Source organism: Sturnira hondurensis, unplaced genomic scaffold (genome assembly GCF_014824575.4).
Source record: "Sturnira hondurensis isolate 20B ecotype Veracruz unplaced genomic scaffold, ASM1482457v3 Scaffold0022908, whole genome shotgun sequence".
Lineage (NCBI taxonomy): Eukaryota > Metazoa > Chordata > Mammalia > Chiroptera > Phyllostomidae > Sturnira > Sturnira hondurensis.
The window spans coordinates 9,849,730-9,866,635 of record NW_028095539.1 but is presented as its reverse complement, the minus strand read 5'-3'; the positions used below and the strand labels follow the sequence as shown (position 1 = coordinate 9,866,635).

The following is a 16,906-nucleotide window of genomic DNA, read 5'->3' as shown; positions in this document are numbered from 1 at the left end:
ACAGTCCACCACTGTCCAAACTTGGGTCCCCTAAGCCTGCTGGGTAGAACACTAATTTCCTTGAATGGCACCAGTGCCTTTTCAGTCTCCCACATCAGGCCCTGGCTGTGCTGGGATGGCCCTTACAGCCTACCAGGGGTGTCAAATTCATTTTCACCGGAAGGCCACATCAACCTCACGGTTGCCTTCAAAGGGCCGGATGTAATTTTAGCACTCTAAAAATGTAAATACTCCTTAACAGACGAGAGCTCGGCCCTGCCACCAGGTAGAAACAAGGTGCCGACCAGATTCAGCCCAAGGGCCTTGTGTTTGCCACCTGAGGCCTAAACCTAACTGTCCAAGGGACCCCTGCCCTTCAAGAATGCTGGCTTTTCCCCCTGCGCTCGTGCACTGCCGGCCCAGGGCCCTGCCACTCACGTGGGGACCTCCAGCTGGTCGTCCGGCACGCACTCTGCTGTGCTGGCCGGCAGGGCTGTGGCGGGGGCCGGGGTTGGGGAGAGGGGAACAACAGGGACGGAAAAGCGGTCGAGCCCCGCCCCCTTTGACCTCGGACTCTGTTCCCTGGGCGTCCAGGCCCTGTGCACGCCGCCAGTTAGTTCCATGTCTTGCTTCTTTCCCCTTTCTGGGCCCAGCTGTCCCGCTAGTACGCACAGTACACAAGGGTCCTGTCCACTCCACCCTCTCGCCGCAGGACCGGAGGAGGGTGGGGGCGCGCCCTGCGGGCACGTGGTGGCCCGCCGAGGTCTTCCGGTCGGTAGGGGGCGCAGGAACCCGGCCTTTCGCGTGGTGGCCACGGCGACCGGAAGTCCCGCCCCTATATCCGGAACGAGCAGTGGGAAGGGAGCGCGGAAGGACAGCAAATACCTGCTGCATCTCCGGTGTGCTTGCGGCACTCTGGTCCTCACCTCTGACTCGAAGCCGACTCTTACCCGGCCTTGGTCGCGACCCAGGCTTACACGCTGGCTTCGAACTGCGTCCCCCTCATCTCGGCCTCCAGCAGCCCGGCGGTCACTGCGTCTTCCGGCTGCTGCGAGAATGGCCGTCACCTGCAGCTGCTGCAGGCAGTGGACACGGAGTACACCGCGGACTCGGTGGAGTGGTGCCCCCTAGAGGGCTGCCGGCGCGTGCTGGCCTGCGGCACCTACCAGCTGCGGGCGTCGGAGGGCGAGGTGCGCGCTGGCTCCGGCCCGGCGGTCTGACCGTGCGTGTCCGCGCGCGCCCAGTGGCGTCCCCTTGGGGAGGTCCGGGAGGGACAGGTTACAGCTCTGGGGAGGCAGAGCCGTTTCGACGTGGAGACCTTTCTGGCCGGGAGCTGGAAAGAAAGTCTGGAGGGAGTCACGGGGTGGAGATGCAGCGTTGGCCTCGTGGCCAGGATAGGTTGGGTGCGTGCACTGTGGCTCCAGCTTGCATGTGAAATCTCAACTAAAGAGGAGTCCAAACCAGGACCCTTGACAGTGAGTACGGAGCCCAGGCCGCAGCCAGGACTGTCCCTGTGGGACCCTGAGCACAGCTGGCCCGTGCACCGGCTTAGAAGGATGTCCTGGGATCGCACATCCACACATTCACTCATCCGCTGCAGGAGAGGAGACGTTTGTCCAGCTCGGAAAGTCCGGGGTTGCGCCCAGGCAGGACGTAGTCTCCGCAGACCTCCCCTCGCTCTCTGTCCCAGCATCAGTGTCTGGTAGGGCGATTGGGACACAGCTGCGTCTTTTGTAGGGTGAGCTTGAGGCCGCTGCGCCACAGACCCGTTTCGGCCGTCTGTACCTGTACAGTTGCAATGAAAACCTCTCTGCGTGCTCCCTAGCTGAGATCCAGAGGAGAGACACTTCTGCCATCCTGGACATGAAATGGTATGAACTTGATAACCACTCCGCCTGTCTGGAGTTTGTCTCTTGGTCAGTCTGGCCGCATTCAACAAGATGGGGCCACGTCTGAGCTGTGGGTTCATTCCTTCTCTGTCCTGCCCCCGTGGGCAGCTGCAGGATGAAGCAGATTTGTGATTCATTTCCTTTGTCAGTTTCCAAGCTTCACAGCTAATATCCTGAGAAGAAATTCAGTGTTTTGATTCATAAGCTGGGGGATCTCGTTGGGACAGAACTGTGGGCTCCAAAACAGTGTAGGGGCCGAAGGTGAAGTGGTGAGTTCCTGTGCCCTGGGCACCCCCCCTGTTCTGACTGGTCTGTGGATTCTCTCCTCAGGTGCCACATTCCGGTGGCCGGCCAGGCCCTCTTGGGTGTGGTGGATGCTGGTGGGTACATAGAGCTGTTCCAACTGGTGGGATCTGAGGTCAGTAACTGGGGATGGGCTTTGCAGGGGGTGGAAGGAACCGGAACGGAGCGGGTTTGGGAAGGAGACCAACACCAACGCTTTTCCAGGACGTTGCCTGTGCGTCGGCGAACTTGGTCACCAGACGCTCTAAGGCAGCACGCAATGTGTTTTAAATCACTGGGGTCTGCACCCGACCCCGAGAGGAGGGCACTTACATGTCACCAGTAGGAGTGACAGGCTGTTACAGGTTTACCTGTCGACGGATCTGGAAGTTCTTCCCTAAGGAGAGCCTCGACCAGCGTTCTTGGGTGGGCACTGCCGGGGCTGAGGACAGCCGTGGCTTGCCCCAGAGGGAAGGGTCCTTCCCAGTGACAGCAGAGCACGTGGTCGGCTCGTGAACTTCTCAGATGTGTGCCAGCTGTCTACAGGGACAGCCCTGACCGTTGGGAGTCCTGCCATGCAGGGAGGTGGACAGCCTGTAGGACCATACCTGCCGCTGGGACACACGCCTGTCCCTGCTGTGAATGGCCTGAGGTGCTGGCTCCGTGGCCGCTGCAGGCATGTGTGGAAAGGGCCTTACTCCAGGCTGACTGGCAGCAACAGCCCTGTCCTGGGAGCAAGGGAGGACGTTCGGGGCAGATCGGCCTGGGGAGCAGGTGGGGGGCGCCCTGGAACAGTCAGCCCGAGAGCGCTCCAGTGGAGCTGCCAGCTGGGAGCCTGTGGGTGCAGCAGGGCATGTGCAGGGCTGCTTAGGTGATAAGGCGAACGTAGGTTTTAGAAGACACGAACAGCACTTTAATGGCTGGTCATGACTTCTGAAAGGGAAACCCAAGGAAAGGGTCCACTGCCTGTGACCCTGGAGACACAACATGTGAGCCTTCCTGGGGGCCTGGGGAGCGGGAGGGTGTGTGGGAGCACTGAGTGGGTGTGGGTGGCGTGGGGTCTGAGCAGGAGTGGTGCCTGCTTCCTCAGGGTCCCGGGGGTGGGAGGTCCTGCAGGTGTGCAGAGGGCAGTGCCCGGTTCTGCTGTATCAGTGCGTTCTCAGTCGGTGGCAGCCATGGCCTGCCTGGCAGTGGGCGAGGGAATGCTGGCTGGCTGGAGCTGGAGGAGTGGTCTTCCTGGGGCCCTGGACTGCCCCCCTGACAGTGCCCCCTCTCTCCAGAGGGGCACACACGCCCTGCGGCTGGCGGCTAGCTTCGCCCTGGACGAGCAGTGTCTGGCCTTGTCGCTGGATTGGTCCACTGGGAAAACTGGGAGGTGAGCGTCCCCACCTGTGCTCTGAGGCTAACTTCCCATGTTCACGCAGGAGAGGATTCGGGCCCCTGTACGAGCCTCAACTGCTCACGGGCCTGGGAACGTCGGGCCAGCCCCAGCCCGAAGAACAGACACTGCAGCCCCTCAGGGCCAAGGGGTGGGGCTTCCATCAGGAGAGGGGGCGCAGACCTGCTGTGGCCTCTGCCAGGCGCCCCAGCCAGCCTCTTAGGAAGTATAGTCTCCCAGGACTTGTCTTGAGGGCACAGAGTGTTAGCGCTTGGGAACCAGAAGAGCGTGGTGAGTTTGGGTCTCTGAGTGATGCTCATCTGGGCTTCTCCATTCGTCTTCTGTGTCCAGAGCCAGTGGCCAGCCCTTGAAAATCATTAGCAGCGACTCCAAGGGACAGCTGCACCTCCTGAAGGTGGACGAGGCGGGGCCGAGACCACAGGCTGTAACCACGTGGCAGGCCCACAGCTTCGAGGCCTGGGTTGCGGCTTTCGATTACTGGCAGACGGATATCGTGTACTCAGGTGGGTGCTCCTCCGCCGGCCTCGCTCGCCCGGCCTCGTCAGTCTCCCTCCCTGAGGACTTGCTGGGGTAGCGAGGACAGGGGGCGCCATTTGGCGCCCAGGGCGGGCTCCCTCCAGCCCTCGTGCTGGGCCGAGCTCCAGCATTCCAGGTGCCGGCCGGGGCTCTCCCGGCCATGCTCTGCGGTGCTCCCTCCTGCTCCTCGCTCCTCCCCCCACCCGGAGCCTCTGCCACCCTCCGCCTCTGTCCTGGCTCCGCAGCGTCGCTCTCCTGGGCTTGGTCGCTGTCTCTTCTGGGGACAGCCACGCTGGGCGTTCACCTTTTCTTCTGAGCTCCTGGCCCCTCCTGTGCCCCGGGCCGACACTCCTGTGTGGGTGCTCCGGGCGCTGCACCCACACCCACGCAGAGCTGCTGCCCGCCTCGTTGGCCAACAGCACACCTGTTCCTCTCTTGGCTCAACCCAGGCACCTCTGTCCCCTTGTGCCTCCCTGGGGCCACCCTTGCTGGTCTTACCCTCTCAGGTCTCAGAGTTGGCAACCTCTTCCTCCCGTCACCTGTCTGGGCCACCATCTCGCCCCGCCGGCCTCCGCTCCTTGCGTTTCACGCTCACCCTCCCGAGGGCAGCGTCCTTCCTGCGCTCTTTGTAGCCTGGCGCAGCCTCTCGCAGGCTCGGCGAGGAGAGGCAAGACTTGCTTCGCGTTTGCGGTCCCTGATTCTGCGTTCCACTTGGGGATCAGCTAACTCAGAGCAAGGGTGTCATGGGGCAGGGAGTGAGGGATCGAGGACCGATTCCCTCGCTCAGCAGACGTCAGTGAGCGCCGGCTCTGCGCCAGGCCTGGCTCCTCCTGGTGGCGGAGCACAGCAGTGCAGAAGGGACCAGGCCCTCGCTCCCACTGAGCTGGCACAGAGGGAGACAGGAGCTGGTCCCAAGCAGCAGAGCCTGCAGCAGCAGGGCAGCAGGGAGGAGCCAGTGTGGCCAGGATGGCTGAAGGGACTCCAGTGGGAGAAGGTGACAGAGGTCACAGGGCGCCAGGCCCTAGGAGGGACCTGGCTCTGGCTGAGCATGAAGCTTTGCTTGGGGCATCCTCACAGGGAGGGGCTTCTCTCCAGGCCCACAGATGAGGCTCTGGCACAGGGCTGCCTGTCCTGGGGCTGTCCCTGGGTCTCTGCTGCCTGGTGGCGCCCTGAGCCCCACCCCCAGCATTGCCATGGTCAGTGGGTATTTCTGTTTCCACACAGGTGGGGACGACGGCCTTCTGAAGGGCTGGGACACCAGGACACCCAGCACACCTGTGTTCACCAGCAAGAGGTAAACCCCACAGGGCCAGCACTGGGCTCATGAGGGCGGCGCTGTCCAGCCGCCGTGGACTCTGACTGATGGCAGCCCCGCCCCTCTGCTCGCAGGCACTCGGTGGGCGTGTGCAGCATGCAGAGCAGCCCCCACTGGGACGGCGTCCTGGCCACAGGCAGGTGAGGCCAGCTCCCTGGGTCCTTTCTCAGGTCAGCTGTGGCGATGTCGGGTGGGTAGCTCCCAGACTGGGTGGAGGTGGGGGGTGGGGACTTGGCCCTGGGGCAGCGAGTGGGGCGGGTCCCCGGGAGGTGCTCCCCCACCGAGGGGCTCTCCCACCCACCTCCTGGGGTTGCCGGTCTCAGCTATGACGAGCACATCCTGCTGTGGGACACTCGGAACATGGGGCGGCCCTTCGCAGACGTGCCCGTGCAGGGAGGCTTGTGGAGGCTCAGGTGGCACCCTCGGCGCAGCCACCTGCTGCTGGCAGCCTGCATGCACGGTGGCTTCAGGATCCTCGACTGTAGGCAGGCCATCGGTGAGTGGGGCCGTGGCAGCTGCTAGCAGGGAGGGGCTCCCCGCTCCCCATCCCCTCGCTCTACCCACGTCCGTCCCCACATTGCCAGCGTCGCCTGCCATCAGCGACGTGCTCAGCTTGTGCGAGAGGCTGTGTCATCTGGTGCTGGGGCCGCTCGGCCGTCTGCACAGTGCGCCCCCTCCCATCTTCTCCTTCCGGCTTGTGCAGTGACTTGCGTCTGCAGGGAGTCCTCTGTGGCGGCGACGTGCTGCCTGCCTCCGTGGGTCGTGTCGGGAGCCCCTTCACTGCCCGTGTTCAATTGGTCCGTGGGGTCGGGGGGCAGCCCTGGCCCTTCCACAGGAGAGATGCTGTTTCCCTGGTAACCCAGTTGCTGTGGCAAGTGCTTGTCGAACTGTGCTCCTCCTCAGACCCAGTTTTAGAGAGAGGGGAAGGGAGGGAGGAGGAGGGAGAGGGAGAAACGTCGATCGGCTGCCTTAGCTCCGGCCCTGACTGGAGACCGACCTGCAACCCAGGCACATGCCCCAAATGTGAGTAGAACCGGCGACCTTGTGGTTTGTGGGACGCTAACTGAGCTACACCGGCCGGACCCTACTCACCTCCTACAGAGGCTGCATTTCACTGGGTTTTGGTCGTGCTCGTGCAAAAATAAGTGTGTCTTTATGTGTATTCACATGTCTCCTTTCTTGCACAAAATGCACTCCTTACACGCCCTCAGGCTTCATTTACTTCATTTTAAAATATAGCAGGGGTCGAACAGGTTGGCACAGCCCTCTGTTTAGCGGTGGTGTCGCCATGGTTTTGTCTGTGAGTGTCTGGGTTCTTTCCGGCACTTTGCAGCTACAGGTAATGCTCCACACTCGTTCTGCTTTGTGAGGGTGTGTCTTCAGGGTCCCTGCCTGGCCGTGGGACCTCACCTCACTTCCCCCCTGTGCCAGCCTGGTGAGCACGCCTGCCTCCCACAGCCTGGGGACAGAGCGGTGGCCCGTGGCAGGAGTTTCGTGTCCAGCGTATGAGAGGTGGCGGCCCAGCGTGCGCGCATGACATCGAAGGTGGTTTCATTTGTCGGAGGGCTGGTCTTACGGTTTTGTTTCTGTGAATTAATTGGCCGGTCTTTTGCTCATTTTTCTCTCTGATTTCTGTCTTTTTTGGTTCTGTAGCTTCGGTTCCTTCGTGTCTGTGGCTTTAGCCCTTTGCCTCTGGTCTGTGTTGGAAATGCTGTCACTGCCTTGGCCTTGCTTGTAGTGTTCTTCCCTCACGCAGAAGGTTTTTTAAAATATAAACTTTAAGTTTTTATTATAATTTTTATTGACTGATTTTAGACACAGAGAGGAAGGTAGAGGTGGGGAGAGAGAAACATCCATTTGTCGTCCCACTTGCTCAAGTGTTCTCCGACCGATTCCCGTACATGCCCCAACCGGTGATCGAACCCACAGCCTTGGCGCATCAGGATGATGCCCTAACCAGCTGCCCGGTCCGGGGAGTTCACCCTTTTGTGTGTTTTTTCAATATAATTAAACGGGTCGGTAGTTTTTCATTGCATCTGGATTCTGAGCCTTAGTTACAAAGCCTCCCCTCCCACGCTCAGGCTACAGAGGAACGCCCAGCACTCCTTACACGCCCTTCCTGTGGCTTCCCTTTCACACTGAGGGAGCTCGGGTCTGCGCCCTTGGGTGCCCTGCGCCCTTGGGTGCCGTGCGGGGGCGGGCCCAGCACTGTCCACGGGGGCTCCTGTCTCCCGGTGGCTCTGCGCACGCCCTGTGCTCGGTGCCTCGTCGCCCTCTGTTGCCCACCTGTGGCGCTGCACTTGTCCTGGGGCCCTGCCGCTGGCTCCTCTTAGCATTTCCCTGCTGTTCTTGTATTTTGAACTTGAGTGTCAATTTACCTTGTCTCATAAAAAAAATTTTTTATAGGGATTGTACGAAACATAAATGAACTTTACAACAGATTTGTCACTGGGGTCATCTTACTCAAGAAAAGGGACATACTTCCACTTCTTCAAGTCTGTTTCTGTTTTTCTTTTTTTTTAAGGTTTTATTTATTTGTTTGTTTTTAGAGACGGGGAAGAGAGGAGGAACAGAGGGAGAGAAACACTAGTGTGTCATTGCCTCTCCCATGCCCCGACTGGGGACCTGGCCTGCAACCCAGGCATGAACCCTGACTGGGAACCGAACCGGTGACCCTTTGGTTGGCAGGCCGGTGCTCAGTCCCCTGAGCCATGCCGGCCCGGCTGGTGTGGTGAGCTTGGAGGTTCCTGGGCGTAGACGTCTCTGTGTCTGTGGCCGTGTTGTTGCGTTGGGTTTGTTGTGCTCGGGCTGCTTGCCAGGCATCCTCCGCTTCCGACGGCGGAGGTGCCGGCAGCCTAACCCGCCTGCTCCCAGGGTCCCGTGCCCGAGCAGCAGCCACAGCACCTGTGCGGCATCAGGCCTGCCCATGCTCCTGGGGCTGCTGGTGGTTGTCAGGTGAAAGACTGGCAGGGCCCTCGCTGTCCCATGGACCTGTCCCAGGTCCTTCCTGGGCGTCAGTGTGGAGGGACTGGGATGGGTCCCTGGGGAGCACCCCTGCTGTTTGGGGAGCTCAGAGCCTTGCCCCTCCCTGAGGCACTGCTGACCTCTCGAGGCCGAGGTCTCCTGGGTCTGGGCTGTGTTCTCAGCGAGCTTCCTCCCTCCAGCGTCCACCCAGTCTGCCCTCGCTGGGCCTGATGGTGATTCAGGTGCGTGGGGCGCAGGCCCTGCACTGGGAGGCAGTGGCGGCCGCCCTTCCTGAGTGTGAGGTGTGCAGGCTCCGGGCTTCCTGCTGGGGACAGTGCTCTAAGCCTGCACCCGGTTCGCTGGGCAGCCTCAGCCCTGCCCTGGATCCAAGGCCCGCTCGGGTCTGGAGACACCTCGTCCTGTTTTTTTCTGTACGGTGGCTTTCAGGGGTCTGCCCCTGCACCTCCTGGAGCTCTTTTAGTTGCGCCCTCTAGCCTCAAAGTTGCCGTGGCAACTCACTGCCAGAAAACCCCTGCACCTCCTCTGCGACTCCTCCCCAAGTGGAAGGCCAACCCTGTGGTCCAGGGAGCTGCACTGGTGGGACTTTGAGCTTCCAGGCAGGCTGAGGGCATGTCATCCAGGCCCCTGGTTTGTGGTTCTTTGGACGGGTCGGGCCCTCGTGCTTCACATGAGCCTTTCTCCCCACCTGGGCATCCCCTTTGTCCTCTGCTCCTTCGTCTCCAGCGGGCCCTCCCACTGGGAAAGGCAGCATAGCCGTGTGACCTGCAGCCAGGCTGAGCGCACTCAGCAGCACGGTGCAGCGAGGCTCGGCCTGACAGCTGTGGCTTTTTACTCTGCTGCCTGCCCGCGTCTTGGCCTCTCCTGCACAGCAGGGTCTGCTCCTGGCAGAGTCTCCCTTTGCGGGTGGGCCAGGCCGTCGGTTTACAGTGACGAGCCAGCTCTGAGTAACGTAGCATTTCCCGTGTTCTGTCCTGCCCAGAGGAGAAGCAGGATGCGTGCACAGTGCTGCTGTCCCACACGCTGCCCAGCTCGCTGGTGTACGGAGCCGACTGGTCGTGGCTCACCCCCTGCGGTCTGCCACACGCCCAGCAGCCAGCAGAAGACAAGGCTGAGGGTCAGTTGCCAGGACCTCCTGCTCTCGGTTGTTTAGCAGCAGATGACGGAGAGGGTGGCCCCACGCTCCAGAGTGGAAGTAAGGGAAGGACTTCCCTCCAGCCATCCACCGAGGGTCAGCCACTCACCCCAGGGGCCAGGCTCTGTGACTCTGACCAGTGTGTGGAAGCAGCAGACTTTGACATCAGCCTCTTTGCCACTTGCTCCTTTTACGACCACACCCTTCGCCTCTGGCAGTGGGAGCCAGCGGTGAAGCCGGGGGCGGCACGGCTAGGGGTGTGCCTCGTCTGAAGCCCTAAAGAGCATGTCTGTGCGTGAACTGCCCTGACACCCCCTCAGAGATGTGTGCTGCAGGCCGCAACTCAGTGCAGGGCTCGTGTGTCTGGGGACCCAGTGTCCGCAGGGAAGAAAGCTGTCGGTGTTCCTGAAGTGACCCTTACCTGCTGGGCCCTGCGAAGTGGGGACCCTGGCAGGGGCCTTCCTGGTTCCCAAACTTGGTTTTACGTGGTTTGGACTTTCACTTCTTTAAGCAATATTTATATTAAATGAAGTTTTGTAGCCTTTTTTAAAAAAAGAGTTTGCTTTTTTATTCTTAAGGGGAAAGGGGGGAGAAAGAGGGAAACATTTATTGGTTGCCTGTCACGTGCCCAATCGGGACTGAACCCCAATCGAACAGCGACTTTGCACTTTGCGGATGGGGCCCAACCCTCGAAGCCCCACCAGCCAGGGCTAAATGCGGTTGTTTTTAAAGCTATGAGATCACCAGAGCGGTGTCACCCGAACTTTTAAAGAGCGCCCACCAAGGCACCCGAGCACGTCTACCAACCTGCTCCGCGGGGAGCAAGAGGCCATGTCCTGTGCACTGGACGCGAGGTGTCCCCCGGGTGGCCCTAGTGTCCTGAGTGGCTTCCAGATGCTGCACACGAGAACGTGGACACAGGGCTGGGCTCGTGACCCCCGACTCTCACCCAGCCTGTGGCCACCTGTCACAGGCCACTGGAAGCTGCCAGAGCCCCGGAGTTGCTGCTGGTGAATTTCTGACCCCAATCACTGCTGCCCGGAGAATGGGCACCTGACGCAGGTTGGCGGCACCTGCGGGTCCAGTGTGCAGTAAGGGGTTACTCTGTGCTGCGTGATCAGCTCCCAGCTGATGGCCCATTTACGTCCACAAACGGTGACCCCCACCGCCTTTCACTCCTCTTTTGAGTTAGTAGGTTATGAAATACGAAGCAGAGCACAGGAGATGGGGGCAGCTGTCACTGAGACAGGTGGACTCTGGGGAGAACCTATCGAGAAGCCCTACTTGGGGGCCATCCTGTGGTGCAGCCTCAGCTTGTTTGCCATAAGGGCAGTGGTCCCCCCCCCCGTGGAACACGCCCATCAGTAGTACCTGGAGGAGGGCCTGGTCTGTGCACCCTGCCCAGCCAGGCCGAACGCTCCATCTCACGAAGACCACATGCCAAAAACTCACTCTGCGGAGCCATGACCTTCACTAGAAACCGGGCACAGGGTCCTGAGTGTTAAGGTGGCCAGGATGTGGGCTGTGAAAGAATTCACAAAAGATTAAGTGCAGGCGACAAAGTTTTATTTCTATTTTCCCAAGAGAGGGAAAGGGCTGGGCGAGGAGGGACGCACCAGCTCAGAGGGGTTGGGGCTCTGAGTATTTATGGGATCAAAACGGGGAGGGATTTGTGGCCAGTAATCCTGGCAAGTAACTATCAGTCCGGTCATCCGTTCTCAGGCCTATTGTGCAGCTTCAGTTCATCCGCTGTTATCTTTGGGTTCAGGGTCCCGGGAGTCCGGTCTGACGCGTCCTGTCTAAGTTTTAAGGCAGCTGCGCGGGGGATGCTTCCAGTAGACTCTCCAGTCCCGAGCAGAGGCTCAGAGAAACAGCCGTTGTTGTGCCCGGTGGACTCAATGGGAGAGCGCACCAGCGCCGGTGAAGAGGGCCCAGGAGGGGCTTTTTCGTCCCTCCGGCTCGCCGCTAGCGCGGGAAGTTCTTGGGGTACAGCTGGAAGAGCTTGCCCTCCTGTGTGGGCTCGAAGCCGTACTTGTCCAGCCGTTCGGGGTCGAAAGTGCCGGCCCGGAAGTCCCTCTCCACGGCGGGCGCCACCACCTCCTGGAAGAGCCGCGCGGCCGTCAGCGGCGTGTCGTCGCCGGCGGGGGCGCGGTAACTCACGTAGGGCTTGAGCTTGAAGCCGGCCAGGTCGGGCACCACCAGCTCGGGCACCATTTCCTTGACCAGCACGAACTTGCCCTCGCGGGTGCGGAAGCCAGTGCCCTTCGCGCCGCGGCTCTTGTAAAAGGTGCGCGGGCCGCGCTTGCTGGTCCACTGGCTCATCCGGTCGGCGCCGCGCACCACGCAACGCGCCGCCGCACTCAGCAACCCCATTCCGCCGCCGCTCGGGCCTGTTGAGCTCAGTGCGCCGCGGGCCGCCGCGCTCCACTGGCCCCGGTGCACCGCCGGCCCCCGTGCTCCGCTTCCGGCCCCCGGCGGCTTCCGGCGCCCGCCCCCTCGCCGTAGCAAGAGCCGCTCCGATTGGCTGCGCCACCGTTCCGGGGGCGGGACCAGAGGGGCCGGCCAATGTGCAGCGAGAAACGGCGCGCTGCGGGCGCACGGAGCCCGGCTCGGTGAGTCGCCTCCGGGCGTCGGCAGCTGGCGGTCCCGGTCTAGCCAGGTGGGGTGGCTAGGGGTTGTAGGCAGCTCTCCCAGCCCGCGCCGGACGCACACGCCCGCTTCGGGGAGCCGCACCCCGACGTTCCTGTAACACCAACGCCTCTCCATAACCCCTACACCCCTTAAACACGATGCCCCCGTAATGCCAACGCTCCCCGTAACACTAGCGCCCCCAAACTCTATGCCCCCTCAACCTGACACCGCTAAACATGATGCCCTTGTAACCCGGGCACGCCCTAAGCAAAAAGCTCCTCTAACCCCAGTGTCTCTAACAATGAAGCCCTCCAACCCGAAGCCCCAGTGACACAGACGCCCCTGTAATTCCAACCCCCTAACCTACGCCTCTGTAACCCTCTAGCCCCCAGGCCTGATGCTTCCCTAACCCTAAAGCCCTCACAACCCTGATGGCACCCTAAATCTGACCCCTGTCATATCCCTGTCCCCTAACCCCGATATCCCCCTTCACCCTGCCTGGGCAACTATGCTGCCAGTGCCCTCAGTTCTGTGCGGGGACACCTTCCTGCTGGCCCCGGGCTGGCCCAGGTGCTGGAGATGGAGTACTCGGCCCCTCCACCAGCCTGGGGACCCTGGGAGATGGGCAGTAGCCAGGGCAGTGGCAGGCCCCAGAGCCGGGTCCAGGCCTGCTGGCCCTTGCCAAGAATCAGCTGAGAAGGGTTCCCCCCATGAGACGAGGACGTTTCCCCCTATGAGACGAGCCCATGCACCTGGCTCCACACCTGCTTTCTCCTCACCTTCTTGGGGTGGGATTTTGGAAGCGACACATGCTCTTTTGCTGCCAGTTTCCTAAGGGAGCTTCAGGGTAAAGGCCCACACCTGGCTTTTTCCCACCAGACAGAGGCCAGGTGTGCAGGCTGGTCCCCAAGTTTGTCGTCCCTGGACCCAAGCACACCAACTTGAGGGTTCAGCCACCCTGGATGGGGGGGGGGTCCCCAGGCATGGGCCACCAGGGAGGATCGGTCTCAGCAGCCACGGCCCCACGCTGGCCTCTGCCCAGCTGTAAGCTGCCATCAGCACCAGGCCTTGGCCCGACTGCTCACCGCCCTTGGCTGGCCAGGACTTGGCTGCAGTCCTAGGTGCCTGGGTGGCCACGTGAGGGCTGTTTACGGAAAGGCAGTGGCTCTGATGCTTCTGAAAAGGCAGCTTCTTTTCAGGGGGAAGTTTTTCGTCTGGCTTTGGCTGTGAGTGAGGATATACCTGAGGAACCTGGGGAAGGCGGGACACGTTGCTCTCCCATGTGACTGAGCTGGAGGGACACCTGCCTTTGTTGGAACCAGTCTTTCTTCTTTTCAGCTGGACTGTTTGCTTCCCCTTTAGCCATGGAGCAGGAGGAGGACGCCGGCCCGGAGGTATGGAGCTGGAGGGTTCAGCTGCGTACGAGCCCTGGTGTGCCCAGTCGGGCGTTTCCAGACCAGGAGAAGGGTCGGTGCAGCACCTGGTCATGTCCTCGGAGCTGAGTGCAAGAAAGCCCTGCCTCTCCCTCCCCTGAGGCTGGGTTGATGCCTCTGAGCTGCAGTGGCGGGGAGTGGGGGGGGATGTGTGAGATGCCGGCTGTGGTGACGGCTCACAGAGGCCGTGAGCACCATGTGCTCGGTCCCAGCAGCCCTGCTGTGCTGGGGGTGAAGGGTGTGCTCAAGGGTCTGGGCACTCTGTGGGCTGCGGGGGCTGGGGGTCTCAGCTGGGAAGCAGAGAGCCCCCACTGCTCCCATTTGCCTCCTGCACCAAGTGCAGAGGTTGAGTGCTCGGGACACTTAGTGTCCAAAGGCCACACTCCACTCGTGAGACACTGTTCGGAGCGCTCTTCCCAGTCCGTGGGCACCGGCGCTGCCTCCGATCTGGCTTTCTGGAGGGTCAGTCACACTGCCTCTGTCCTTGGGTTTGTGCAGAACCTGGAAGGACCAGCAGGTGCCTGCCCCATCCTGGAGGGGGGCCTATGGCCACCGGTCGGGGGGGGGTCAGTGTAGCTCGTTTGCTGCCCTCATTTTCCTCTTCATCTCCTCTGGGAATTGGCCAGCACCCTCCACGAGGGTGGTGCAGCCTCTGCCCACTCACCCTCTGAGATCTCTTCACCTCCTCTTCTGGACTTTTAAAGGCAGGGTAACTCTTCCCCTGGGGTGAGGTGGTGTGGCAGGGAGGGGGTGGGGAAGCAGGCTCACAGTCTTTCTCTGCTGTGAGCTGCAACTTAGTGTTCTCAAAACTCAGAGGGCTCTTCAGGGTCTCTCAGCAGCACCGGTGCTTGGGCTTCGGTATGTCCTGGGGCTGCCGCTGTCGTGCAGCTGGTGACCAGAGGGCACTGGGAGGTGGCCTTTGCCCCCACTGTGGCCAGGCAGGCCTTTTCCTCTGCTCTGGCGTTCTGCGTCCCTAGGGTTTGGATGTGTCAATGACTGGAGGAACACTTGCTGTCAACATAGCCAAGCCACCGGCCCCATCCAACAGTCCTGTGGGTGGCCCCGGACCCCAGCCTCTCGCTGTGCTCCTGGGCTGTGGGCTCAGGCCCTCAGTTCCTGGAGGGCTGCATCTTTCCTGAGGCCCCTCCCTGACCTGAAGCTCCACTCTCACTGCCCTGGGAGACCAGGCCTACACTGCCCTCCTGACTGCAATGCTCTCCTCCAGGCTGGCGTCTGTCTGGGCCCCACCCTGCACTCCTGGTGGCTGCAGGTGATGGAACAGCACACACAGTCCCCCATGGTAACCGCCGCACCCTGGGCACCCCGCGCCTCAGCACCTGGGCCCCTGGAGCTCAGCCTGTGGTTGGGTGGGGCGGGCTCTTTGCAGCCCAGTTGACAGGTGCTCCTTCCGCCTCCCCTCCTAGCTTGCAGGGATGGCAGTCGGAGCCCTCCTGGCCCTGACCCTCGTTGGCATCACCGTCTTTTTCATGTACAGGAGGATGAACCGACTCCGTGAGTATTTTGCGTCTGACTCCAGCTCTAGGGGCAGGGCTGGGGCTCTGCCCCAGGTGGGACGGGAAGTCTGGGCCTGGCAGCTGTTGTTGGAAATGGCTGTCCATCCAGGCCGGGGCTGAGCATGTCGGGCTGAGCCAGCATCCTTGGCTCCCATTCCAGCTGCCCTTCCTGCATCCCCTTGGTGGCTCTGGCAGCCCCGAAAGGGACGCTGTCCTTCCTTCCCCCCTGCTGAGTGATGGTGGCCCCCCTGCTTTCTCGTAGGACAAGTGCAGCCCACCCCCCAGTACAGGTTCCGGAAGAGAGACAAAGTGATGTTCTATGGCCGGAAGATCATGCGGAAGGTGACCTGGCTGCGGGCTCCTGCGCAGTGTGGCCCCTGCCCCCCCAGCCTAGCTCTAGTGGCTGGAGACAGCTCTGTGCCTGGGGCCGCAGGCCCGTGGGGCTGGGGAGGCCTGGGCAGGGCTCAGCCAGGTGGAAGCGTTTGCAGTTGCTTGGGCAAGTGCGCAGTGACAGAGGCCCTGGAAAAGAGGCTGGAAGGCCCCTTCCAGAACCCTCCCTGGGGCCGGTGCCCACAGAGGGTCCTGGCTCCGGGGCTGAGACCGGGCTTCCTGCCGGGATTCAGACCCAGGAGGTGGAAGCCCCCCTCAGGGAACAAGCACCTGGTCTAGCTGTCCCTGGCGACCCCCGGCCTGCTCCTCCCCTGAGGGTTCCATGTGATGGCTCCAATGTCCAGTTACATGGTCACCCCATGTTCTCTGTGCGGAGCTTGCAGTGTCAGACCTGAGGACGTATGGGGGTTCTGACAAGGGTCTTCTGCTCTGACCAGCGTCACGTGTTGGGGAGGGGCTTTGGTGGCTGCTCAGAGCTGGGATGCTGCCGTGCCAACTGTGTGGCAGGGCCGGCCTGGCATGCGGGGTGGCCTCACGGCGCAGGCCCACCCGCAGTGACCCTGGCAGGCCTCGGAGGAGCCCATGCAGGTCGGGTGGGGCCGCCTCTCCACGGTCCCCCTGAGGACTGCGAGGCAGCGGCCTGGGCCTGGGCGAGGAGAACAGGGAGGCGGTCCAGCAGTGCAGGGACATCCAGGGTGGGAGTCTTGGTGCCCACACACCCACAGTGCAGCCCACATCCGGGGCCGGCACTCCTCAGGGACCTGAGGGTAGCAGGGGGCAGTGGCTGCCTGGGGGGCCCACTCTGCGCCCCCACACCACCGCCTGATGGGGAGGGTGGGACATGGGGGCTGTGCAGCACAGCGGGAGGTGGAGAAGCACCCTGGGCAGGTCACGGGAGCTCAGGGGTGGGTGCTGGGCTGACTGGGAATGTGATGTGTGGTGGTCATTGTCCACAGCACCGAGGCTCATTCCCCATGTCCTGGGTAGGCTGAGGGCTAGATCTAGCCTCAGGGTTGTGACTCGTCCTCTCTGCAGGTGAGCACGCTCCCCAATACACTTGTGGGGAGCACGGCCGCCCCCCGGCAGCGGGTGAGGAAGAGGACCAAGGTGCTGTCTTTGGCCAAAAGGTAGTGGGGCTGCCCTCCCTGGGAGCACGGCCACCCTGGCCCCCAGGGGCTCTGCTCCAGGGCGTGGGTCTCTGCTGTGCAGGATCCTGCGTTTCAAGAAGGAATACCCGACCCTGCAGCCAAAGGAACCGCCCCCCTCCCTGCTGGAGGCCGACCTCACGGAGTTTGACGTGAAGAATTCTCACCTGCCATCGGAGGTTTTGTACATGCTGAAAAACGTGCGGTGAGAGAAGCTGGGTGCAGGTGGCCACGCCGGCTGGGGACCACCGCAGCCTGGCCTTGCAGCCTTCCCTGTGGCCGCCCACAGTGGGCGG

General features: G+C 62.0%; 3 protein-coding genes across 4 annotated transcripts in view; 2 read left to right on the top strand and 1 right to left on the bottom strand.

Annotated features, from left to right (window-relative positions):
- Window positions 1-911: 911 nt before the first annotated feature.
- On the top strand, window positions 912-10,033 carry DPH7 (diphthamide biosynthesis 7; the record flags this gene model as incomplete). Its single annotated transcript, XM_037036905.1, has 9 exons — window positions 912-1,169; window positions 1,717-1,850; window positions 2,199-2,286; window positions 3,431-3,525; window positions 3,880-4,052; window positions 5,290-5,359; window positions 5,455-5,520; window positions 5,704-5,876; window positions 9,345-10,033. Coding segments are annotated over 9 exons (1,482 nt in total), but the record flags the coding sequence as incomplete, so codon positions are not given.
- Window positions 10,034-11,254: 1,221 nt separating this feature from the next.
- Window positions 11,255-11,957, bottom strand: MRPL41 (mitochondrial ribosomal protein L41). The gene has a single exon (XM_037036791.1). It carries the CDS (start codon window positions 11,868-11,870, stop codon window positions 11,463-11,465), a length of 408 nt encoding a protein of 135 aa, XP_036892686.1. The 5' UTR covers window positions 11,871-11,957; the 3' UTR covers window positions 11,255-11,462.
- Window positions 11,958-12,137: 180 nt separating this feature from the next.
- PNPLA7 (patatin like domain 7, lysophospholipase) overlaps window positions 12,138-16,906 on the top strand; it is a 44,301-nt gene continuing 39,532 nt past the window's right edge. Inside the window, exons 1-7 of one of the 2 annotated variants that reach the window (XM_037036785.1) lie at window positions 12,138-12,156; window positions 13,360-13,522; window positions 14,787-14,861; window positions 14,986-15,073; window positions 15,338-15,417; window positions 16,501-16,592; window positions 16,675-16,815. In XM_037036785.1, the coding sequence (XP_036892680.1) occupies window positions 13,493-13,522; window positions 14,787-14,861; window positions 14,986-15,073; window positions 15,338-15,417; window positions 16,501-16,592; window positions 16,675-16,815 (506 nt within the window). In that variant the 5' untranslated portion in view covers window positions 12,138-12,156; window positions 13,360-13,492. Of the gene's footprint in view, window positions 12,157-13,242; window positions 13,523-14,786; window positions 14,862-14,985; window positions 15,074-15,337; window positions 15,418-16,500; window positions 16,593-16,674; window positions 16,816-16,906 lie in introns of those variants that run through there. The other variant, XM_037036786.1, reaches the window with a different exon arrangement.